This window comes from Bombina bombina, chromosome 3 (genome assembly GCF_027579735.1).
Source record: "Bombina bombina isolate aBomBom1 chromosome 3, aBomBom1.pri, whole genome shotgun sequence".
Classification (NCBI taxonomy): domain Eukaryota; kingdom Metazoa; phylum Chordata; class Amphibia; order Anura; family Bombinatoridae; genus Bombina; species Bombina bombina.
In genome coordinates, this window is record NC_069501.1 from 661,669,463 (window position 1) to 661,696,266 (window position 26,804).

Genomic DNA, 26,804 nt, shown 5'->3' on the forward strand with positions numbered 1-26,804 from the left:
CTATTAAAGCAGTAGGTCTCTGGAAAACTGGGAATTTTGATAACAAAATGACAGTTTAAACGCTTTTAAAAAACTATATTGTATACTGTTTCTTGCTATGTAGTGCATATTTTTGCTGGTATATGTTGTGCATGTATTAAAAAAAACAAAAAAACGTCCCTTTAAGCAGGACAACCAGTACAGTATATAAAAAACATAATTTATGCTTACCTGATAAATTTATTTCTCTTGTGGTGTATCCAGTCCAAAAAGTATGAAGCGAAGACGAAGTCGCCGCCTTGCAAATCTGTTCAACAGAAGCCTCATTTTTAAAGGCCCATGTGGAAGCCACAGCTCTAGTAGAATAAGCTGTAATCCTTTCTGGAGGCTGCTGGCCAGCAGTCTCATAGGCTAAGCGGATTATGCTTCTTAGCCAAAAAGAAAGAGAAGTTGCTGAAGCCTTTTGACCTCTCCTCTGTCCAGAGTAGACAACAAACAAAGCAGATGTTTGACGAAAATCTTTAGTAGCTTGTAAGTAAAACTTTAAAGCACGAACCACGTCCAGATTGTGTAATAGACGCTCCTTCTTTGAAGAAGGAATAGGACACAAAGACGGAACAACAATCTCTTGATTGATATTCTTATTAGATACCACCTTAGGTAAAAACCCAAGTTTGGTACGCAGAACTACCTTATCTGCATGGAAGATCAGATAAGGAGAATCACATTGTAAGGCAGATAACTCGGAAACTCTACGAGCCGAGGAAATAGCTACCAAAAAAAGAACTTTCCAAGATAAAAGTTTGATATCTATGGAATGAAGAGGTTCAAACGGAACCCCCTGAAGAACTTTAAGAACCAAATTTAAGCTCCAAGGTGGAGCAACAGGTTTAAACACAGGCTTGATTCTAACTAAAGCCTGACAAAATGCCTGAACGTCTGGGGCATCCGCCAGACGCTTGTGCAAAAGAATAGATAGCGCAGAAATCTGTCCCTTTAAGGAACTAGCTGACAATCCTTTCTCCAATCCTTCTTGGAGAAAAGATAATATCCTGGGAATCCTGACCTTACTCCATGAGTAGCCCTTAGATTCACACCAATAAAGATATTTACGCCATACTTTATGATAGATTTTCCTGGTGACAGGTTTCCGTGCCTGAATCAAGGTATCAATGACTGACTCGAAGAAACCACGCTTTGATAAAATCAAGCGTTCAATCTCCAGGCAGTCAGCCTCAGAGAAATTAGATTTGGATGGTTGAAAGGACCTTGAAGTAGAAGGTCCTGTCTCAGCGGCAGAGTCCATGGTGGAAAGGATGACATGTCCACCAGATCTGCATACCAAGTCCTGCGTGGCCACGCAGGCGCTATCAAGATCATCGATGCTCTCTCCTGCTTGACTTTGGCAATCAGACGAGGGAGCAGAGGAAACGGTGGAAACACATAAGCCAGGTTGAAGGACCAAGGCGCTGCTAGAGCATCTATCAGCGTTGCCTTGGGGTCCCTGGACCTGGATCCGTAACAAGGAAGCTTGGCGTTCTGGCGAGACGCCATAAGATCCAGTTCTGGTTCGCCCCAACGAAGAACTAATTGTGTAAACACCTCCGGATGGAGTTCCCACTCCCCCGGATGAAAAGTCTGACGACTTAGAAAATCCGCCTCCCAGTTCTCTACACCTGGGATATGGATAGCTGATAGGTGGCAAGAGTGAATCTCTGCCCAGCTAATTATCTTTGAGACTTCTAACATCGCTAGGGAACTCCTTGTTCCCCCTTGATGGTTGATGTAAACCACAGTCGTGATGTTGTCCAACTGAAATCTGATGAACCTCATTGTCGCTAGATGAGGCCAAGCCTGAAGAGCATTGAATATCGCTCTTAGTTCCAGAATGTTCATTGGAAGGAGTGACTCCTCCTGAGTCCACGATCCCTGAGCCTTCAGGGAGTTCCAAACTGCACCCCAACCTAGAAGGCTGGCATCTGTCGTTACAATTGTCCAATCTGGCCTGCGAAAGGTCATACCTTTGGACAGATGGGCTCGAGATAGCCACCAGAGAAGAGAATCCCTGGTTTCTTGATCCTGATTCAGTAAAGGGGACAAATCTGTGTAATCCCCATACCACTGACTGAGCATGCATAGTTGCAGCGGTCTGAGATGTAGGCGTGCAAACGGCACTATGTCCATTGCCGCTACCATTAAGCCGATTACTTCCATGCACAGAGCCACCGAAGGGCGAGGAATGGAATAAAGAACACGGCAGGAATTTAGAAGTTTTGATAACCTGGACTCCGTCAGGTAAATTTTCATTTCTACAGAATCTATCAGAGTCCCTAGGAAGGAAACTCTTGTGAGGGGGGATAGAGAACTCTTTTTCTCGTTCACCTTCCACCCATGCGACCTCAAAAATGCCAACACTATGTCCGTATGAGACTTGGCAATTTGGAAGTTTGACGCCTGAATCAGGATGTCTTCTAAATAAGGGGCCACTGCTATGCCCCGTGGCCTTAGGACTGCCATGTATTGGAATGTGCAGATAAGCATCCTTTAAATCCACTGTAGTCATGTATTGACCCTCCTGGATCATAGGTAGGATGGTACGAATAGTCTCCAGCTTGAATGATGGAACTCTGAGGAATTTGTTTAAGATCTTTAGATCCAAAATTGGTCTGAAGGTTCCCTCTTTTTTGGGAACCACAAACAGATTTGAGTAAAATCCCTGTCCCTGTTCCTCCTTTGGGACTGGATGGATCACTCCCATAACTAGGAGGTCTTGTACACAGTGTAAGAATGCCTCTCTCTTTATCTGGTTTGCAGATAATTGTGAAAGGTGAAATCTCCCTTTTGGGGGGGAAGCCTTGAAGTCCAGAAGATATCCCTGGGATATAATTTCCAACGCCCAGGGATCCTGGACATCTCTTGCCCACGCCTGGGCGAAGAGCGAAAGTCTGCCCCCTACTAGATCCGTTACCGGATAGGGGGCCGTTCCTTCATGCTGTCTTAGAGGCAGCAGCAGGTTTTTTGGCCTGCTTACCCTTGTTCTAGGTCTAGTTAGGTCTCCAGACCGTCTTGGACTGAGCAAAAGTTCCCTCTTGTTTTGCATTATAGGAAATTGATGCCGCACTTGCCTTGAAGTTTCGAAAGACACGAAAATTAGACTGTTTGGCCCTTGGTTTGGACCTATCCTGAGGAAGGGCATGACCTTTTCCTTCAGTGATATCAGCAATAATCTCCTTCAAACCAGGCCCGAATAGGGTCTGCCCCTTGAAGGGAATGTTAAGCAGCTTCGATTTTGAAGTAACGTCAGCTGACCATGATTTAAGCCATAGCGCTCTGCGCGCCTGGATAGCAAAACCAGAATTCTTAGCCGTTAGTTTAGTCAAATGAACAATGGCATCAGAAACAAAAGAATTGGCTAGCTTAAGTGCTCTAAGCTTGTCAAGTATTTCACCCAATGGAGTCGCTACCTGTAAAGCCTCTTCCAGAGACTCAAACCAGAACGCCGCAGCAGCAGTGACAGGTGCAATGCATGCAAGGGGCTGTAGGATAAAACCTTGTTGAATAAACATTTTCTTAAGGTAACCCTCTAACTTTTTATCCATTGGATCTAAGAAAGCACAACTGTCCTCGACAGGGATAGTAGTACGCTTTGCTAGAGTAGAAACTGCTCCCTCCACCTTAGGAACTGTCTGCCATAAGTCCCGTGTGGTGGCGTCTATTGGAAACATTTTCTAAAAACAGGAGGGGGAGAGAACGGCACACCTGGTCTATCCCATTCCTTAGTAATAATTTCTGTAAACCTTTTAGGTATTGGAAAAACATCAGTACACACCGGCACTGCATAGTATTTATCCAGTCTACACAATTTCTCTGGCACTGCAATTGTATCACAGTCATTCAGAGCAGCTAAAACCTCCCTGAGTAACACGCGGAGGTGTTCAAGCTTAAATTTAAATGTAGAAATATCAGAATCAGGTTGCATCATCTTCCCTGAGTCAGAAATATCACCCACAGAAAGAAGCTCTCCTTCTTCACCTTCTGCATATTGTGAGGCAGTATCAGACATAGTTCTTAAAGCGTCAGTATGCTCTGTATTTCGTCTAACTCCAGAGCTATCTCGCTTTCCTCTAAATACAGGTAGTCTGGCTAATACCGCTGACAGTGTATTATCCATGACTGCCGCCATGTCTTGTAAAGTAAACGCTATGGGCGCCCTGGATGTTCTTGGCGCCATTTGAGCGTGAATCCCTTGAGCGGGAGTCAAAGGATCTGCCACGTGGGGAGAGTTAGTCGGCATAACTTCCCCCTAGTCAGATTCCTCTGGTGATAAATTTTTTAAAGACAGAATATGATCTTTATTGCTTAAAGTGAAATCAGTACATCTGGTACACATTCTAAGAGGGGGTTCCACCATGGCTTTTAAACATAATGAACAAGGAGTTTCCTCTATGTCAGACATGTTTATACAGACTAGCAATGAGACTAGCAAGCTTGGAAAACACTTTAAATCAAGTTAACAAGCAAATATAAAAAACGGTACTGTGCCTTTAAGAGAAACAAATTTTGTCAGAATTTGAAAAACAGTGAAAAAAGGCAGTAAATCAAACAAAATTGTTACAGTGTGTATAATAAGCTAACAGAGCATTGCACCCACTTGCAAATGGATGATTAACCCCTTAGTTCAAAAACCGGATCAAAAAAACGATATAGACGTTTTTTTAACAGTCACACCAAACTGCCACAGCCTTACTGTTGGCCTACCTTCCCCAACAAACGATTTTGGAAGCCTAAAAGCCCTTTAGAGATGTCCTGTAGCATTCAGGGAACTCCTGGATGTCTCAGTCTGTAATAGTTAATGCGCAAAAAAGCGCTAAACTAGGCCCCTCCCACTCATAGTAACACAGTGGAAAGCCTCAGGGAACTGTTTCTAGGCAAATTTAAGCCAGCCATGTGGAAAAAAACTAGGCCCAAATAAAGTTTTATCACCAAAGTATATATAAAAACGTTTAAACATGCCAGCAAACGTTTTATATTGTAAATATAAAAGAGTTTTACCTCAGAAAGTAAGCATGATACCAGTCGCTATTAAATCACTGTATTCAGGCTTACCTTACATAAATTTGGTATCAGCAGCATTTTCTAGCCTTCATTTCATCTTCTAGAAAAATATTAACTGCACATACCTCATAGCAGGATAACCTGCACGCCATTCCCCCGCTGAAGTTATCTCTCTCTTCAGACATGTGTGAGAACAGCAATGGATCTTAGTTACAACCTGCTAAGATCATAGAAATCCCAGGCAGATTCTTCTTTTTTCCTGCCTGGAACCAAATAGCACAACTCCGGTACTATTTAAAAATAATAAACTCTTGATTGAAGCAAAATAACAGCTACATTTCACCACTTATCTCTTACTACTTCCATGCTTGTTGAGAGTTGCAAGAGAATGACTGGGTATGGTAGTGAGGGGAGGAGCTATATAGACAGCTCTGCTGTGGGTGTCCTCTTGCAACTTCCTGTTGGGAATGAGAATATCCCACAAGTAATGGATGATCCGTGGACTGGATACACCTTACAAGAGAAAAGGAAGTATGCAAAGTGAGTGTGAGCATTCAATGTCAGACGAACAATAAGTGAGATAAGTAACAGAAGTGTTTGTATTAGATAGCAGTTGAGGTTATAGGAGGAGACAGTGTGTTTGAAACCCTAAGTAAAAAGGCAAGCAGAGGTCTGTAAGGGGAAGTGAGGAGAGAAATGTGAAGAGTGCTTTGTCCTTAAAACAAAAATAATCTTGTTTGCTGCAATTGTTTTTAAGTAGTCAACCTCCAGCACCAGTTGCCTTATTTGGAGGACAATTTGGGCTTGGGTCTACAGCTAACAAGGCTAACCAAAGTTATTCAATTACTATAGAGTGCATTGTTCTGCTGTTAGGAAAAGTTATGTAGCAGGTTTAGCCTTGAGAAGTAAGCAGTGTGTATTTCCATCTCTGAGCATTTTAAAATGCACTATTTCCACAGCTAAATTACATGTTAAAAGGGGTCAAAATAAATAATGCACGTATAGTGTAAAGATATTTTGCTATGTATAACAACATTTTATATTACAACCTGAAGGCATTTACTGTTCCTTTAATGCAACTTTAGGTCCCCAACAACTTGACTTCAAAAAGGAGTTTCCAGAGTTATTTAATTAGTGCACAGTTAAAGGGACAGTCTAGTATAAATTGAACTTTCATTATTCAGATAGGACTTTTAATTTTAATCAACTTTCCAATTTTATCATCAAATTAGCTTTTTTTCTCTTAGTATTCTTACTTTAAACTAAACATAGGTAGGCTCATATGCTAATTTCTAAGCCTTTGAGGGCTGCCTCTTATCACATGATTTTTAAATCTCTTTTTAACACAAAGAGACAGAAAGTACACGTGGGCATATAGATAACACTGTGTTCAGGCACAGGGGGTTATTTAAGATTTAGCCTAACACAATGCTAAATGCAAGTCAATACATACTAAACAGTTACAGTCATGTGATCAGGGGGCTGGAAGAAGGTTCCTAGATACAAGGTAATCACATATCTATCTTTTAAAACAATAACAATTCTATGGTAGACTGTCCCTTTAACCCCTCATTGGCCCAGTGTGAGTCAGCAATACATCTGTGATGAAGTTTATATATATTCTGTATCACCAATATCCATACGGTTTATAAATAAGCTGTAAGTAAGACTTTCTGCATTTTGTGCTTTAAAGGGACACTGAACTCAAAAATTTTCTATCGTGATTCAGATAGAGCATGCCATTTTAAGCAACTTTCTAATTTACTCCTATTATCAAATTCCTTTCATTCTCTTGGTATCTTTATTTGAAATGCAAGAATATAAGTTTATATGCCGGCCCATTTTTGGTGAACACACTGTGTTGTTCTTGCTGATTGGTGGGTAAATTCACCTACCAATAAACAAGTGCTTTCCATGGTTCTGAACCCCAAAAATAGCTTAGATGCCTTCTTTTTCAAATAAAGAAAGCAAGAGAACGAAGAAAAATTGATAATAGGAGTAAATTAGAAAGTTGTTTAAAATTGCATGCTCTATCTGAATCACGAAATAAAAAAATTCTGTTCAGTGTCCCTTTAAGCTTATAGCTTCCAGTTATGATCCTATTATGTGAGAAGGAGATGCAGTGAGCAGTGCAATATAAGGTAGAGGGATCTGCAGAAAGCACAAAGGCCAGTGGCAGTTGGACAGATGTGTATCTGAGATCACAGACAACAAAATGATGCAACTACTGGATAATTTGTTGCTCTTTTTAAATATACATACTGTGTTGTTTTCCAACATAGATGGAACTCTTCTCCTTTTGTGAGGAAGGCCATAGTCCATTTCATCAGTGCTATTATCAGTTTGAATGCTTGATGATAAATCTTCACCCTCTGAAAGTCAAAAGAAACATGATATGGTGTCAGAAATTTAGTATTATATAATATCCAAAATCCCTGCAATAAACTGTCAAATGAAAATGGTTTGGAAACCTTCTTCTTACCCAGGAGGCATTGCAAAATATAGTCTTTTTGTTTGTAAGCAGGTATTAGACATGATTCATGCGAACAACCAGAATGTGTAAAAGGTTAAGTTCTGATAAAAATAAACACCAATCTTGTGCTTGATGTATATATTAAAAGGGACAGTAAAATCAAAATAAAACTTTCATTATTCAGATAAAGCATGCAATTTTATGCAACTTTACAATTTATTTCTGTTATCACATTAGCCTCATTCTCTTGGTATCTTTTGTTGAAAACTAGCTGAACACATCTGGTGAGCCATTGACAAGAGATATTTGTGCAGCCACCAATCACTAGCTCCCAGCAGTGCATTGCTGCTTCTCTGCATATGTAGGTATGTTATTCAATAAAGGATGCTAACAGCATTCCATTTTGAATCACTTTCCAACTTCTGTTATCAAATTTTGATTCATACTATCTGAATTAAAAAAAAAAATGTTTACTTTAAATTTTCCCTTTAAAGAACTTCCAGCTAAATATAATGTTTCTGGTAGGTTAAATGAGCAGTCAGTCAAAAGCAGCAACAATGACACACAGACCACTGAATAGGAAGGATGCAGTCTAAATCTAGGGTTGTTTTAACAAATGCACTAAAGTTGGAAACTCTGCAAAGCCATATTTTAATAATGAATTTTCAAACTTTCTTATTACTTTAATGTAATTTTTCTAAACCTGAACAACATAAAAATGACATTTTCTGACAGCTTACTAGCAACCTGCTGATAATTTATCTAAACTTACAGACAATTTAATATAAGCAGGGTCTTGCAGAAATGACTGTGTACCTAGGAAATTGCACTCATCCATCACACAGTGTTCCGTTCTGCTTGTGAGATGATGCTTATTGCAGAAACATTTCAACTTGAAAACACAGGTTTACCATTACCTGATGAATAGCTTCCTGTGCAATTGTTTTCAACTCACTGGTCCCTTTCAAGTGACATAAAAGTGCAAAATGAAAATGCTCTAATGTAAAGAATGCTCGCTAGTATTTCTATTTCCCTGATGGAATGATCTAAATAATTGTGTCTCACTAAGGGGCGTATACTGCATTTTCCTATGGGAAGGGAGTTGCATGAATTACAAAAGTGTACAATGAAAGTTTTAAAATTTTAAAAATCATACAAAAACAGAATTTATGTTTACCTGATAAATTACTTTCTCCAACGGTGTGTCCGGTCCACGGCGTCATCCTTACTTGTGGGATATTCTCTTCCCCAACAGGAAATGGCAAAGAGCCCAGCAAAGCTGGTCACATGATCCCTCCTAGGCTCCGCCTACCCCAGTCATTCGACCGACGTTAAGGAGGAATATTTGCATAGGAGAAACCATATGGTACCGTGGTGACTGTAGTTAAAAAAATAAATTATCAGACCTGATTAAAAAACCAGGGCGGGCCGTGGACCGGACACACCGTTGGAGAAAGTAATTTATCAGGTAAACATAAATTCTGTTTTCTCCAACATAGGTGTGTCCGGTCCACGGCGTCATCCTTACTTGTGGGAACCAATACCAAAGCTTTAGGACACGGATGAAGGGAGGGAGCAAATCAGGTCACCTAAATGGAAGGCACCACGGCTTGCAAAACCTTTCTCCCAAAAATAGCCTCAGAAGAAGCAAAAGTATCAAACTTGTAAAATTTGGTAAAAGTGTGCAGTGAAGACCAAGTCGCTGCCCTACATATCTGATCAACAGAAGCCTCGTTCTTGAAGGCCCATGTGGAAGCCACAGCCCTAGTGGAATGAGCTGTGATTCTTTCGGGAGGCTGCCGTCCGGCAGTCTCGTAAGCCAATCTGATGATGCTTTTAATCCAAAAAGAGAGAGAGGTAGAAGTTGCTTTTTGACCTCTCCTTTTACCGGAATAAACAACAAACAAGGAAGATGTTTGTCTAAAATCCTTTGTAGCATCTAAATAGAATTTTAGAGCGCGAACAACATCCAAATTGTGCAACAAACGTTCCTTCTTTGAAACTGGTTTCGGACACAGAGAAGGTACGATAATCTCCTGGTTAATGTTTTTGTTAGAAACAACTTTTGGAAGAAAACCAGGTTTAGTACGTAAAACCACCTTATCTGCATGGAACACCAGATAAGGAGGAGAACACTGCAGAGCAGATAATTCTGAAACTCTTCTGGCAGAAGAAATTGCAACTAAAAACAAAACTTTCCAAGATAATAACTTAATATCAACGGAATGCAAGGGTTCAAACGGAACCCCCTGAAGAACTGAAAGAACTAAATTGAGACTCCAAGGAGGAGTCAAAGGTTTGTAAACAGGCTTAATTCTAACCAGAGCCTGAACAAAGGCTTGAACATCTGGCACAGCAGCCAGTTTTTTGTGAAGTAACACCGACAAGGCAGAAATCTGTCCCTTCAGGGAACTTGCAGATAATCCTTTTTCCAATCCTTCTTGAAGGAAGGATAGAATCCTAGGAATCTTAACCTTGTCCCAAGGGAATCCTTTAGATTCACACCAACAGATATATTTTTTCCAAATTTTGTGGTAAATCTTTCTAGTTACAGGCTTTCTGGCCTGAACAAGAGTATCGATAACAGAATCTGAGAACCCTCGCTTCGATAAAATCAAGCGTTCAATCTCCAAGCAGTCAGCTGGAGTGAAACCAGATTCGGATGTTCGAACGGACCCTGAACAAGAAGGTCTCGTCTCAAAGGTAGCTTCCAAGGTGGAGCCGATGACATATTAACCAGATCTGCATACCAAGTCCTGCGTGGCCACGCAGGAGCTATCAAGATCACCGACGCCCTCTCCTGATTGATCCTGGCTACCAGCCTGGGGATGAGAGGAAACGGCGGGAACACATAAGCTAGTTTGAAGGTCCAAGGTGCTACTAGTGCATCCACTAGAGCCGCCTTGGGATCCCTGGATCTGGACCCGTAGCAAGGAACTTTGAAGTTCTGACGAGAGGCCATCAGATCCATGTCTGGAATGCCCCACAGCTGAGTGACTTGGGCAAAGATTTCCGGATGGAGTTCCCACTCCCCCGGATGCAATGTCTGACGACTCAGAAAATCCGCTTCCCAATTTTCCACTCCTGGGATGTGGATAGCAGACAGGTGGCAGGAGTGAGACTCCGCCCATAGAATGATTTTGGTCACTTCTTCCATCGCTAGGGAACTCCTTGTTCCCCCCTGATGGTTGATGTACGCAACAGTTGTCATGTTGTCTGATTGAAACCGTATGAACTTGGCCCTCGCTAGCTGAGGCCAAGCCTTGAGAGCATTGAATATCGCTCTCAGTTCCAGAATATTTATCGGTAGAAGAGATTCTTCCCGAGACCAAAGACCCTGAGCTTTCAGGGATCCCCAGACCGCGCCCCAGCCCATCAGACTGGCGTCGGTCGTGACAATGACCCACTCTGGTCTGCGGAATGTCATCCCTTGTGACAGGTTGTCCAGGGACAGCCACCAACGGAGTGAGTCTCTGGTCCTCTGATTTACTTGTATCTTCGGAGACAAGTCTGTATAGTCCCCATTCCACTGACTGAGCATGCACAGTTGTAATGGTCTTAGATGAATGCGCGCAAAAGGAACTATGTCCATTGCCGCTACCATCAACCCGATCACTTCCATGCACTGAGCTATGGAAGGAAGAGGAACGGAATGAAGTATTCGACAAGAGTCTAGAAGTTTTGTTTTTCTGGCCTCTGTCAGAAAAATCCTCATTTCTAAGGAGTCTATTATTGTTCCCAGGAAGGGAACCCTTGTTGACGGGGATAGAGAACTCTTTTCCACGTTCACTTTCCATCCGTGAGATCTGAGAAAGGCCAGGACAATGTCCGTGTGAGCCCTTGCTTGAGGAAGGGACGACGCTTGAATCAGAATGTCGTCCAAGTAAGGTACTACAGCAATGCCCCTTGGTCTTAGCACAGCTAGAAGGGACCCTAGTACCTTTGTGAAAATCCTTGGAGCAGTGGCTAATCCGAAAGGAAGCGCCACAAACTGGTAATGTTTGTCCAGGAATGCGAACCTTAGGAACCGATGATGTTCCTTGTGGATAGGAATATGTAGATACGCATCCTTTAAATCCACCGTGGTCATGAATTGACCTTCCTGGATGGAAGGAAGAATAGTTCGAATGGTTTCCATCTTGAACGATGGAACCTTGAGAAACTTGTTTAAGATCTTGAGATCTAAGATTGGTCTGAACGTTCCCTCTTTTTTGGGAACTATGAACAGATTGGAGTAGAACCCCATCCCTTGTTCTCTTAATGGAACAGGATGAATCACTCCCATTTTTGACAGGTCTTCTACACAATGTAAGAATGCCTGTCTTTTTATGTGGTCTGAAGACAACTGAGACCTGTGGAACCTCCCCCTTGGGGGAAGTCCCTTGAATTCCAGAAGATAACCTTGGGAGACTATTTCTAGCGCCCAAGGATCCAGAACATCTCTTGCCCAAGCCTGAGCGAAGAGAGAGAGTCTGCCCCCCACCAGATCCGGTCCCGGATCGGGGGCCAACATTTCATGCAGTCTTGGTAGCAGTGGCAGGTTTCTTGGCCTGCTTTCCCTTGTTCCAGCCTTGCATTGGTCTCCAAGCTGGCTTGGCTTGAGAAGTATTACCCTCTTGCTTAGAGGACGTAGCACCTTGGGCTGGTCCGTTTCTACGAAAGGGACGAAAATTAGGTTTATTTTTTGCCTTGAAAGGCCGATCCTGAGGAAGGGCGTGGCCCTTACCCCCAGTGATATCAGAGATAATCTCTTTCAAGTCAGGGCCAAACAGCGTTTTCCCCTTGAAAGGAATGTTAAGTAGCTTGTTCTTGGAAGACGCATCAGCCGACCAAGATTTCAACCAAAGCGCTCTGCGCGCCACAATAGCAAACCCAGAATTCTTAGCCGCTAACCTAGCCAATTGCAAAGTGGCGTCTAGGGTGAAAGAATTAGCCAATTTGAGAGCATTGATTCTGTCCATAATCTCCTCAAAAGGAGGAGAATCACTATCGACCGCCTTTATCAGATCATCGAACCAGAAACATGCGGCTGTAGCGACAGGGACAATGCATGAAATTGGTTGTAGAAGGTAACCTTGCTGAACAAACATCTTTTTAAGCAAACCTTCTAATTTTTTATCCATAGGATCTTTGAAAGCACAACTATCCTCTATGGGTATAGTGGTGCGTTTGTTTAAAGTGGAAACCGCTCCCTCGACCTTGGGGACTGTCTGCCATAAGTCCTTTCTGGGGTCGACCATAGGAAACAATTTTTTAAATATGGGGGGAGGGACGAAAGGAATACCGGGCCTTTCCCATTCTTTATTAACAATGTCCGCCACCCGCTTGGGTATAGGAAAAGCTTCTGGGAGCCCCGGCACCTCTAGGAACTTGTCCATTTTACATAGTTTCTCTGGGATGACCAACTTGTCACAATCATCCAGAGTGGATAATACCTCCTTAAGCAGAATGCGGAGATGTTCCAACTTAAATTTAAATGCAATCACATCAGGTTCAGCCTGTTGAGAAATGTTCCCTGAATCAGTAATTTCTCCCTCAGACAAAACCTCCCTGGCCCCATCAGACTGGGTTAGGGGCCCTTCAGAAATATTAATATCAGCGTCGTCATGCTCTTCAGCGCTTACGCTGACAAGTGTTCATTTTGGCTAAAATGTTTTTGACAGAATTATCCATTACAGCCGTTAATTGTTGCATAGTAAGGAGTATTGGCGCGCTAGATGTACTAGGGGCCTCCTGAGTGGGCAAGACTCGTGTAGACGAAGGAGGGAATGATGCAGTACCATGCCTACTCCCCTCACTTGAGGAATCATCTTGGGCATCATTGTCATTATCACATAAATCACATTTATTTAAATGAATAGGAATTCTGGCTTCCCCACATTCAGAACACAGTCTATCTGGTAGTTCAGACATGTTAAACAGGCATAAACTTGATAACAAAGTACAAAAACGTTTTAAAATAAAACCGTTACTGTCACTTTAAATTTTAAACTGAACACACTTTATTACTGCAATTGCGAAAAAACATGAAGGAATTGTTCAAAATTCACCAAATTTTCACCACAGTGTCTTAAAGCCTTAAAAGTATTGCACACCAAATTTGGAAGCTTTAACCCTTAAAATAACGGAACCGGAGCCGTTTTAAACTTTAACCCCTTTACAGTCCCTGGTATCTGCTTTGCTGAGACCCAACCAAGCCCAAAGGGGAATACGATACCAAATGACGCCTTCAGAAAGTCTTTTCTAAGTATCAGAGCTCTTCTCACATGCGACTGCATGCCATGCCTCTCAAAAACAAGTGCGCCACACCGGCGCGAAAATGAGGCTCTGCTTATGCTTTGGGAAAGCCCCTAAGGAATAAGGTGTCTAATACAGTGCCTGCCGATATTATTATATCAAAATACCCAGATAAAATGATTCCTCAAGGCTAAATATGTGTTAATAATGAATCGATTTAGCCCAGAAAAAGTCTACAGTCTTAATAAGCCCTTGTGAAGCCCTTATTTACAATCGTAATAAACATGGCTTACCGGATCCCATAGGGAAAATGACAGCTTCCAGCATTACATCGTCTTGTTAGAATGTGTCATACCTCAAGCAGCAAGAGGCTGCACACTGTTCCCCCAACTGAAGTTAATTGCTCTCAACAGTCCTGTGTGGAACAGCCATGGATTTTAGTTACGGTTGCTAAAATCATTTTCCTCATACAAACAGAAATCTTCATCTCTTTTCTGTTTCTGAGTAAATAGTACATACCAGCACTATTTCAAAATAACAAACTCTTGATTGAATAATAAAAACTACAGTTAAACACTAAAAAACTCTAAGCCATCTCCGTGGAGATGTTGCCTGTACAACGGCAAAGAGAATGACTGGGGTAGGCGGAGCCTAGGAGGGATCATGTGACCAGCTTTGCTGGGCTCTTTGCCATTTCCTGTTGGGGAAGAGAATATCCCACAAGTAAGGATGACGCCGTGGACCGGACACACCTATGTTGGAGAAACTAATAATTGAATCATACACACAAAAATTCTCATAGCAAAATTCTTCACCAAAAATTTTATTTTATCAAAAATGTAAAATTAGTATGTAAATTAAACAGGAATAACTTGTATTAAATATGCAAAGTGTAAATTATAATTTAAGTACACTGTACAAAATACAAAGTGTAATTATTGTTCCCCCCCCCTCCCCGTAAAACATGCACTCCATGGGTGTGTAAGAAATGGTCTCTCAAATCCTAGCGTAATCATCTACACATTTCCGCCCTACAGATCTCGCTATTTTTTCTCGCAACTTAAAGAAGTGACAAACTTTTATCATATTACTCAAAAGACTATTTACTCTGAAAGGGAAACCTATGCATGCGGAAACAACAGCAAATTTAAGGTACAGTGCACTGAAAACAGCTTGTATTGATTTGTATAAGGCATAATATTAAGATTTAAGCATATGCCATTTTTTTCCTGTGTACTTCGTCCTTCATTGCGAACTTTTACATATGAAACCCAAAATATTTCTTTCAGGATTCAGATACATCATACAATTTTAAACAACTTTCCAATTTACTTCTATCATCTAATTTGCTTTTTTCTTTTGGTATCCATTGCTCAAAAGGATACCAAGGTAGACTCAGGAGCTGAAAGCTAGCTGCTGATTGGTGGCTGCACATGTACGCCTCTTGTCATTGGTTTACTAACGTGATCAGTTAGCTTCCAGTGGTGCATTGTTACACTTTCAATAAAGGATACCAAGAGAATGAAGCAATTTATAATTGTATGCTCTATCTGAATGATAAAATAATCCTTAATACATACAGAGAGAAGCGCATTTACAGGAACAAACAACCGGCTCAATACCATTGTTAGCCTGTTCTATGGTGATTTACCACCTGGGTTCAGCTTCTTTTTAGCCCAGTAATGCTATTCACAGAGTAGAACTTTTCTGTTGTATCAGTCTCATCCTGCCTATTACGGTCAGTCCAGTGCTATAATACCAGGCAATTCCTCTCTGAACAAGGAACACAGCAACCCCAGACGATTGTTTCAGCCTTCATTGGGCCTCGTCAGTGAGGTGTAGCCATATTCCTCTAAGCACAATGAGCAAGGAGTCCACGTCTGGTTGCCCCTTTTCCCTTTTTTGTAGGAAGACTACAGAGAGAAGCGCATTTACAGGAACGAACAACCGGCTCAATACCATTATTGGCCTGTTCTATGGCGATTTACCACCTGGGTGCAGCTTCTTTTAGCCCAGTAATGCTTTTCACAGAGTAGAACTTTCCTATAGTATATCAGTCTGATCCCGCCTATTACGGTCAGTTCAGTGCCGAAATACCAGGCAATTCCTCTCTGAACAAGGAACATAGCAACCCCATGACGATCGTTTAGGCCTTTATTGGGATTCGTCAGTGAGGTGTAGCCATCCTTAAAGGGACATAAAACCCACATTTTTTAACAGAACTACTTACTGTTTATTAAAGTGATTGTCAACTTCAACGATGTGCTCAACAACATTAATAATGTTCAACTAAATAAAGGGCACTTTCATTCATCAAATTTCTTTAAAGTGCATCATTCTATAATTTATTACCCTTCTTGTCTGTAAACTATTTTCTTTGACGTTGCAGGCTCTAGCCAATAGGACCACGCCCCCATTGGTGTCCTGCAATTTATCAATTACGGCCTTGTGTTCCTTTGCGCATGCGCGTCCATTTCAGATAAATCGCTGACTCCATGCGTGTTCATGTGTTATGCATTCTCAGTCAAAAGCTACCCTTACATCATTGTAGTGGACAGCAGAGGGAACGTTTTTCCCTCTCGTGAGTGCACCTGGCTGCGTACGTAGAGAGCGGGTGAGACCGTTCTATACGTTACAGTGTCCGTATCCCAGAAGCTCTAAGGGGGTAGAGGAAGCAACGGCAAGGTAGATCATTTTATATTACATTTAGAAAATATTTAGGCATATTAAAAAAATGTTAATAAGTTAGCGACTGTCATTAGTGGGACATCTGCTAAACATAGAAGTATCCTTGGAGCTTCAACTAGACAATCACTTTTCAAGTAAAAAAACAAACAAAAGCAATGGCTGAAATCACAATCTGAATTTAATATGGTGGGTGCCCTAAATTCTTTTTCCTTTTCCAGAAGGCAAAATGTGGTAGTAAACACGCTATTTATGAAAAAAACATCAGGGATTTGTTTGTGTTTAAGCCATGTACATAAAACAAATGTAATTCTCCACTTAGCTGTTCTGCTACTTAAAGGGACAGTAAACACCAGAATTTTTGTTGTTTAAAAAGGTAGATAATCCTTTTATTACCCATTCCCCAATTTTGCATAACCAACACAGTTATAATAATATACTTTTTATCTCTGTGATTATCTTGTATCTATTCCTCTGCAAACTGCCCTCTTATTTCAGTTCTTTTGACAGACATGCATTTTTAGCCAATTAGTGCTGACTCCTAGGAGCTTCACATGCCTGAGCTCAATGTTATCTATATGAAACACACAAACTAACGCCCTCTAGTGGTGAAAAACTGTCAAAATGCTTTCAGATTAGAGGCAATCTTCAAGGTCTAAGAAATTAGCACATGAACCTCCTAGATTTAGCTTTCAACTTAAAATACCAAGAGAACAAAGCAAAATTGGTAATAAAAGTAAATTGGAACGTTGTTTAAATCATGAAAGATTTTTTTTTTTACTTTACTGTCCCTTTAAACTTCTACAATCCATATTTTAAAGTAGCAAGTTTTTATTAGTGTGAAAACATGCACTAGGGTTCTTAATATGTCAACATAATACACCTTTAGAGGCCATATTATAAAAAGTAGGCTGATATCGATATCAATTGGTCAGTCAGTTAAGTGTGTGTATATGATATGTGTCTGGTCAGGCTACCTATAATTATACATCTCAAACATAATGTAACTTAATTAGGTATTTAAAATAAACCAAACAGAGTTTATAGAATCGATATAAGCTCCACATTGACAGGTATACAGATATATAGATTAATATGGTGATCTGGATTTTCTATTGCGTGTTTGACTTTTTGCTCTTTAAATGTCAGATTATGGGAAAAGCAAGCTGAGCCAACATGATGCATGCTCAAGCTCCTGCGTAGGCTTCCAAATAAAGTGTGTAAGTGCTCAAACCTTCAGGGACCCCTCTCCCTAGTCCAGAAACAATAAATGTAGCGATGAAAGAAGGTGGCACTCTCAGGGAAAGGAAAAAACCTTTATTGGAGCAACGTTTCGGGGCTTCCCGCTCCTTTCTCAAGCTAATACACAATGATATAATCAAACAATTTATGTGTAAAGCAATCAATGAGTGACCAATCCACAGGCCTCAAGGGGGCGCGTAATAATAACATACATTATGTTTACCAGATCATTTCCTTTACTTCTGTACAGGGAGAGTCCACAGCTGCATTCCTTACTTGTGGGAAATACTGAACCTGGCCACCAGGAGGAGGCAAAGACACCCCAGCCAAAGGCTTAAATACCTCCCCCACTTTCCTCATTCCCCAGTCATTGTGCTGAGGGAACAAGGAACAGTAGGAGAAATATCAGGGTGAAAAAGGTGCCAGAAGAATAAATTAAAATTTAGGGCCGCCCATCGGAGTATATATGTTTTCCTTCTTAATACAGGGAGAGTCCACAGCTGCATTCCTTACTTGTGGGAGATTATACCCAAGCCCCAGAGGACACTGAATGCTAACGGAAGGGTACAAAATAGAGGTGGCCCCTAATCTGAGGGCACCACAGCCTGCAAAACCTTTCTCCCGAAGGCTGATTTAGCAGAAGCAAAAAACATCAAGCTAGTAAACTTTGGAAAGAGTATGTAAGGAGGACCAGGTAACTGCCTTACAAATCTGCTCCATAGAGGCCTCATTTTTGAAGGCCCAAGAGGAAGCCACTGCTCTCGTAGAATGAGCCATAATCCTCTGAGGAGGCTTAAGACCCGCAGACTTTTATGCTAAGGGGATGATACTCCTCAACCAAAAAGATAAGGAAGTCAAAGAGGCCCTCTAAACCCTACGCTTCCCAGAATAGGTAACAAACAGAGAAGAAGTTTGTCTAAATTCCTTCATAGCCTGAAGATAGAACTTTAAGGCACGAAACACATCCAGATTATGCAGTAAACGTTCCTTCGATGAAGAAGGATTAGGACATAAGGAAGAAACCACAATTTTTTGATTGATGTTGCGATTTGACACAACCTAAGGAAGAAATCCTAACTTAGTTCGTAGAACAGCCTTATCAGCATGGAACACCAGATAAGGAGGGTCTCATTGCAAGGCAGCAATCTCAGAGACTCTGTGCGCAGAAGCAATAGCTAGTAGAAAAAGAACCTTCCAAGACAACAACTTAATGTCAACCTCATGCATAGGCTCAAATGGAGCCCGTTGCAAACTTAAGAACAAGATCTAAACTCCAAGGAGGAGCATTAGATCTCAACACCGGCCTGATCCTAGTCAGAACCTTAACAAAAGACTGTACATCCGGAAGCTCAGTGAGCCTCTTGTGCAGTAAAACAGACAGGGCCAAAATCTGTCCCTTTAAGGAACTATCTGAGAGGCCCTTCTCCAGTCTATCCTGGATAAAAGAAAGAATCCTGGCAACCTTTGTGCCAGGACAAACCATGCTCTTCACACCAGAATAAATAGGTCCTCCACACCCTATGATAGATGCGACAAGTAACCGGCTTACGAGGTTGAATTAGAGTATCAATAACACTCTCATAAAACCCTCTCTTGGCTTAGACTAAGCATTCAATCCCCACGCAGTCAGCCTCAGAGAATCTAGATCTTGATGAAGAAAGGGGCCTTGTTCCTGCAACAAGGTAACCTCCAAGGAGGAGATGATGACATCCCTACTAGATCCGCAAATCATATCCTTCACTGCCACGATGGGGCAATCAGTATCACTGACGCCTGCTCCTGTAGGATTCGAGCCACCACTCGAGAAAAGAGTGGAAATGGCAGGAAAAGAAAAATTAGATTGAAACTCCAAGGCACCGCTAATGCATCTATTAGCTCCTCCTGAGGTTCCCTGGACCTCAACCCATATCTCGGTAGCTTGGTATTAAAACGGGACGCCATGAGATCTATCTCCGGCGTTCCCCACCTGTTGCATATATCCGCAAACACTTCGGGATGGAGACCATTTCCCCGGATAAAAGGATTGTCTCCCGAGAAAATCCACTTCCCAGATGTCCACACTCGGAATGTGGATTGCTGACAGTGAACAGTCATGGGTCTCCGCCCACTCCTGAATCCGAGATACTTCCCTCATTGCTAGGGAGCTTCTCGTTCCCCCCTGATGGTTGATGTAAGCCACCAAGGTTATATTGTCTGATTGGAATCAGATAAATCGGGACGAACCCAGTAGGAGCCAAGCCTTCAGAGCATTGAATATTGCCCAAAGGTCTAGAATGTTGAACAGGAAGAAGCTCTCCTCCTGCGTCCACAGACCCTGCGCCTTCTTGGCGCCCCAAACAGCTCCCCATCCCGACAGACTTGTGTCCGTAGTCACAGTCACCCAGGATGGTTTTAAAAAGGATGTCCCTTGGGACAGGTGATCCGGACAGAGCCACAAAGAGAGCGATTCTCTCGACCGGTTGTCCATGGAAATCTGTTGAGACAGATCCAAATGATCGCTGTTCCACTGCATCAGCATGCACAGTCGCCTGAGGTGGAACCTGGCAAATAGAACGATGTCCATGCTGGACACCATGAGACCAATCACCTCCATACACTGAGCCACAGATGGCCTTAAGGAAGTCTGGAGGGCAAGACATTTTGAAGCTAGCTCGCAACTTCTCTGGTCTGTTAGAAATATTCTCATGTCTATGGAGTCTATTATCGTGCCCAGGAATTCCACCCTGGAGCTTGGAATAAGAGAACTCTTTTCTCTATTTATCTTCCCTCTGTGGGATCGAAAAAGACAGAGGAAAGATTCTGAATGGTCTTCCACTAGACAAAACAATGGTGCTTGTACCAGAATATCATCCAAGTAGGGAGCTCATGCTACAGCCCGGGTTCTGGCGACTGCTAGAAGAGTGCCTAGAACCTTTGTAAACATTCTTGGAGCAGTAGCTGGACCAAACGGAAGTGCAGTGAACTGGAAGTGCTGGTCCAGGAAAGCAAACCTGAGGAACTGGAAGTGTCCCCTGTAGATTGGAAGGAGAAGGAATGCCTACTTCAGATCTATAGTGGTCATAAACTGCCCTTCCTGAATTAAGGGAAGGATGGACCTTATTGTTCCCATCTTGACAAGGGGACATTTAGAAATTTGTTTAAGCACTTTAGGTCCAGAACTGGATGAAAAGTTCCCTCCTTCTTTGGGACCACGAAAATGTTTAAATAGTATCCCAAACTTCTTTCTGCGATAGGTACTGGGACAATGACTCCAAAGGAGGACAGATACCTTACACACCACAGAAATGCTTCCCTCTTTCCTAGTCTTGAAGACAGGTTGAGAGGATGAATCTGCCCCTGGGTGGAAGAGATTTGAACCTATCTAGTAACCCTGAGCTATGAACTCCAGTACCCAAGGATCCTGCACATCCCTGAACCAAGACTCTGAAAGAGTGACAGTCTGCCCCCTACATGATCCAAAATAGGACTGAGGGCTGCCCCCTCATGCGTACTTAGTCTCGGCAGGCTTCTTGCTCTGCTTGGATATATTCCAAAACCGAACTCTTGGTTTGCTCTGGCTAGCGGAGGCCTCTGACGCTGGGCTTTTTTCAGAACTAAAGGAATGGAAAAAAACAAACTTTGTCCCTTAGATATGTTATCCTTATCTTATGGTATGAAGGCAATCTTGGCCCCTGAAACTGTGGAGATAGTCAAAAATGATTTCCCTTAATAGAGAGGGAAAGAGACTAGACTTAGAAGTTATATCTATCAGCCTGTCGCAAAACCTGAAGTCTTAGCCTTAGGCTAATTAATCTGTGTAATAACAGCACAGATAAAGAATTAGTAACCCAGGAAGGCCATAATTCTTTCCTGAAAAAATGTGGAGGGAACCCTCCACCTCAATCAATTTCGAGAAGTAGATGCACCAAAAGGTAGCCCTCCAGCAACTGCGGCGACAAGCGCCGCCAGTAAAGGAAAACATCCCCTAGTAGAAACACCCTCTTTAAAGTTTCCATCCTATATCCGGCGGCTCTATGAACAGACGAACTATCCTCACATGGGCTAGTATTATGTGTGGCAAGCGTAAAAATAGCGCAACCCAGTAGGCAATGGAAAAAAGAAACCCCCCCCCTCATAGAGAGCCCGGGAATCGGGATCCTTAAAAGGCAGACGACGGGGAAGAGGAAACTAATCCTGTCCCACTCGTCCTCAATAATGAGTGTCATCAAATTTAGGACCCCAGAGTTCATCTGGCAGCTCGACCTTTGAAACTCTAATGTAGTCAAAACCTGCCTTTAGTAGAAAGCATAAACGTTCTGTCCTAAATCTAAAAACTGGATCCTCCACAGGCTGAGGATTATAGGCAGCAGACTCCAACCCTGAAAGTTCATACTCTGACGTTTCAGAGAGAACCTCATCCTCGGATAACCAATCAGATATATCCAACAAATTACATGATGCCCCCTGGGCAGGAGTGCAAAATTTAACCTTTTGCTTGCGCTTATCAGTGCGAGGGAAAGCACTAATGGCCACCGCAGCAACGTCTGATGAAAAAAGGCCCCCTCCATATAGAGGATTAGCAGTGCAATGGGAAGCTGCAGGTGTTTTAAAAAAATGCATGTAGGGTGTGCACCTCACTGGACGAGGACTCTTCAGAGGTGGGCGGCTCAGTGGTATCAAACATGTCAACCTTATTTGATATAATCCCCTTATCAAAAGGCATATGGAACATAATTGAGAGGGCGGAAATTCCAGAGCTCGCTCACAATAAAAACAGGCATTACTCTTTAAAATAGAGGGAGAACCCTCTAATGAATCAGAATCCTCCATAGCCGAAGTACTATATGTGGAGGACTACAGAAAAAACAAACTTTATTTTAAATACAAAAATTGCACTTTTATACCCCCAATGGCTGGGGCACTCACCACCTCCTATGACCCAGACAGAAAAGAGATAAAACTCCTCTCCGGTAGTAACTCGGTCAATGGAAGCTTCGACCATTCCGGTTACATGGTGTGCAATGCAAGACTGTCCGTGCTATCAGAAAAAACGTGCCAAGCTTTTAAGCTGCGCAACCTTCAAAGTGAAAGTGAAACCTGTACGTTCCATCTCAGCCTATGAGCCCATAAACATCTTACACATAAAGCAGCATAAAATCAAATAAAGCATGGATGATTAAACCCAACTGTTCATAATCCCCCTCAGGAGATATTAACCCTTGATCCCATATAGATAAATGGAGCCACACTGTGACCCTGTCTTCTAGCATTTGCAATATGTGTAAAAATTGAAACGATCTTACCGGAAGCTATGCCGTGGAACAGAAACACGGTCCTTTAAGTTTGACATATTGTACTTTTAGGGGGTAATTTATAATTTTTAAAAGTAAAAGAGCTGATTGCTTAAGGGCAATGCCCTACAAAAGAACCTTTTAAGGGCTATTGGTAGTTTAGTGTTAGATTAGGGGGTGTTTTTATTTTGGGGTGTTTTTTTGTTTTTATAGTGGTATTAGATTAGGTTGAATTTTTTTTTATTTTGGATAATTTGGTTTATTACTTTTTGTAATCTTAGATATTTTTATTTTTAGTAATATTACATTTTCTTTTTTTATGTAATCTTATGTTTCTTTTTTTATTTTTACTGTAATGTTATTTTTTTTATTTTAATAGGAAGTTAGGATATTTTTATTTTGCCAATTTTTTTTTAGGGAGATACTTTATTTGGGGTTAAGTTAGGGGGTGTTAGGTGGCTTAGTGATTAGATTAATACTGCATTGTGGGGGGTTGGCAGTTTAGGGGTTAATAGTGTAATTAGGTAGTTGTCGTTGTGGGGGGTTGGCAGTTTAGGGGGTTAATACTTTAATTAGCTTATTTGCATTGTGGGTGAATGGCGTATTAGGGGTTAATCACTTTATTAGGTAGATTGCGATGTGGGGGGTTGGCGGTTTAGTGGTTAATACCTGTATTAGGTAGATTGCGATGTGGGGGTTGGCGGTTTAATGGTTAATAACTGTATTAGGTAGGTTGCGATGTGGGGGGTTGGCAGATTAGGGGTTAATACTTTTGTTAGTAGTTGAGATGTGTGGGATGGTGGTTTAGAGGTTATTACACTTTATTATTAGTTGTGATGTGGGGGGGATGGCGGATATCGTGTCAGGTTTATTTTTGGGAGGCGGTTAGACTTTTACCTGCGGATTAACTTTTTTTTGTTTTTTCCTTAGGCGCCGGCAGATCATATACTGCAATAAGTAACTGGCAACTCCAGAAATGTATATTTCCGCACATTTCTGAATATCGCCACTTTATCCGACTTACAGAAGTTTATCATCTGACGGCGCCGTATATGTGATTCGCCCGATGTGCAAGGTAAACTTATAGGCGGCGTGGGGTTTCAGCAGTTGAGCTGAAACCAACGCCACATATGTAATCTCGCCTATAGAGATTAGATTTAGTAACACAAACTATGCACATACGCAGTTACAGGTGCCATAGCCATGCCTAATATTCATGTACCCATGCACATTTAAACACAGCAGTAAAGACACACTAGTCTGAGATTGATATTGTACCAACACTACATTAAAGGTTACAGGAGGAAACTCGAAAAAAATAGAATATTGTGCAAAAAGTTCATTTATTTCACGAATGCAACTTAAAAGGTGAAACTAATATATGAATATATACTCATTACATGATTACATGCAAAGGCAGATAGTTCAGCCGTGATGCTTCATAATGTGATGAATATGGCTTACAGCTAATGAAACCCCAAAAATCCATAATCTCAGAAAATTAGAATATTACATGCAATCACTAAAACAAGGATTGTACCTCAGAAAAGCATTTTTATTTTTTGGGGGCTTTGTTATTTTAATATGGGGGCTTAGATTAGGTGTAATTAGCTTAAAATTCTTGTAATTTTTTTAATTTTTTGTAATTTAGTTTAGTGTATTTAAATTATAATTTAGTTTAGTAATGTAGTTTATTTTAATTAATTTATTGATAGTGTAGGTGTATTTGTAACTTAGGTAGGATGTTTTACAGGTAAATTGGTAATTATTTTAACTAGGTAGCTATTAAATAGTTATTAACTATTTAATAGCTATTGTACCTAGTTAAAATAAATACCAAGTTACCTGTAAAATAAATATAAACCCTAAAAATAGGTGCATGATAATTACCAACCATTAACAAGTGGCTGGTTATTTCTATCGCGCAGCTTGCGGTAGCAATTAGCGCTTATAAAAATAACCAGATATCAGATCTCTGGTTAATTTTATAAATGTACCCCCAAACACTGTGTGTTCCCTGTAAATATATATGTATATAATCATATACTGTGCATGTAAATTTAAATTTGCTGGGATCGCTGTGCTACTTACCCCTATCCCTGCGCTTAGGAGCCTATGGAAGCGAGCTCTTGTGAGCGCAGTGCTTCCCAGCAATGCGAATGCGAGGTTGCTTTTGCATTGCTGAAAACTTTTACACAGTGGAGCGCAAATATTGCTTTTATGAAATCGATATATAGCGCTCCACTTGTAATCTGGCCCGAAATATCTTACTGCCATTTATTATGTGGGCTTGTTTTCTTCATATTACGCACATTTTCTTCTCAGAATTATTTTTGGAAACTGGTTTGAAAAGCTCAAGAACTAAGTAGATATCTCTGATAGCTGCTGAAATGATACCCACCCACTACATGTTTTTATTATATTTACAATTATAGCTAAAAACAATTTAACCCCTTGAGTGCTAACAACGGCTCTGAGTTTCCCACTCTTGCAGAGTTTCCCACTCTGGTGATAACGATGGCTCAGAGCCGTCGCTAGCACCTCTCCCACCCTTGAGAGGAGATCTGGGGGCTCCCACCCGCTCCTACCCCCCCCGGCGATCGTGCCTGTAGAGTGACAGTCATCACCGTGGCTTCCTGTTTTTGCGTGGTAATGTCACACACGCAATAACGTGATGACGTCACAGCGCACCTTTATTTTAACTTAACAATGTTAAGTATAGGAGCAGGGGGCATGCTGCTTAGAAGCCTGTATCTCAGGCATCTAAGCAGCTAAAGACCCCCAAGACCCACCCAATAGAAAGTAATCGCCCCAACCTTTCCAACCAGTGTAAGTTTTGGGGGTCTGAAAAAAATAAAATAAAAGTTAAAAAAAATTGTTCAAAAAATAAAAAAATAAATTAAAAAAAAAAAAAAAAAAAAAAAAAAACCATAAAAAAATCTTAGCACCCAGTGTGAAAGTGCTTAGCACTCAAAGGGTTAAGCAGATAGAAAAAAAATGCGAGAATAAAAATGATCAGAATATGCAAATCAAAAACACAGTAAAGTCAAAATGAAACCTGTAGGATTCAGAAAAATAATGCAATTCAATTTACTTCTATTATCAAATTTGCTTTGATCTCTTGTTATCATTTGTTGAAGAGCAAATAATAACTATTTAATAAAGGATACTAAGGGAAACAAGCTAATTTGATAATAGAAGTATATTGAAAAGTTGTTGAAAATTGTATGCTCTGTCTGAATCATGAAGGATTAATTTTGACTTTACTGACAATTTAGCCTATGTTACTTTGCATGTTATTTGCACAAAGCAAGTAGACGTGATAAATGGATGAAGAATAACTCACCATAGGATATCTGAGAAAGGTAATGGTGCTCTTCAGTTGCTTGTGAATCACGTTCCAGCATAGTCTGCATTTTAAGGCCAGTTTGACTACCGCCCAATGAACTGCTCTCAATGATCACAGGTTCATCGTCATCGTCTTCCACTTTCACAGTTATAAAGTCTAAAGAAAAAAGGTGCAACCATGTTATTGAAAAACATATCAGAAATGTATGCAACAGTTTAGCAGTGATTAGTACAGGCCGATTGCCAGGTATAACAAATATACATTGATTCAACTAACTCTTTATTTCACTAGAACCTGGTTTCTCAACAGCCAGGCCACAGCCTAGTACGGGGCCTTGACAGCCCTCCTGGTGGGCCACAACCTGAAATAACCCCCACAGTGAGCTGTAACAGGCTGCCTCTCCCCACGTAAGAAATATCGGGCATGTGCACATATAGCAGCAGTGGGACAAGAAGCAGATAAGACTGGACCTAGGTACCAAAGTCAAGTGATACCACAGCACTGACACCAATGA

The 26,804-nt window shown here is 41.3% G+C and overlaps 1 protein-coding gene across 2 annotated transcripts in view; it reads right to left on the minus strand.

The window, feature by feature from the left end:
* Window positions 1–26,804, minus strand: part of BEND2 (BEN domain containing 2) — a 268,497-nt gene that overhangs the window by 151,653 nt on the left and 90,040 nt on the right. For both annotated transcript variants that reach the window (XM_053707395.1, XM_053707394.1), the window contains exons 2-3: window positions 26,288–26,446; window positions 7,297–7,406 (exon numbers count right to left, since the gene is read on the minus strand). In XM_053707395.1, coding sequence (XP_053563370.1) covers window positions 7,297–7,406; window positions 26,288–26,446 — 269 coding nt within the window. The remainder of the gene's footprint in view (window positions 1–7,296; window positions 7,407–26,287; window positions 26,447–26,804) is intronic.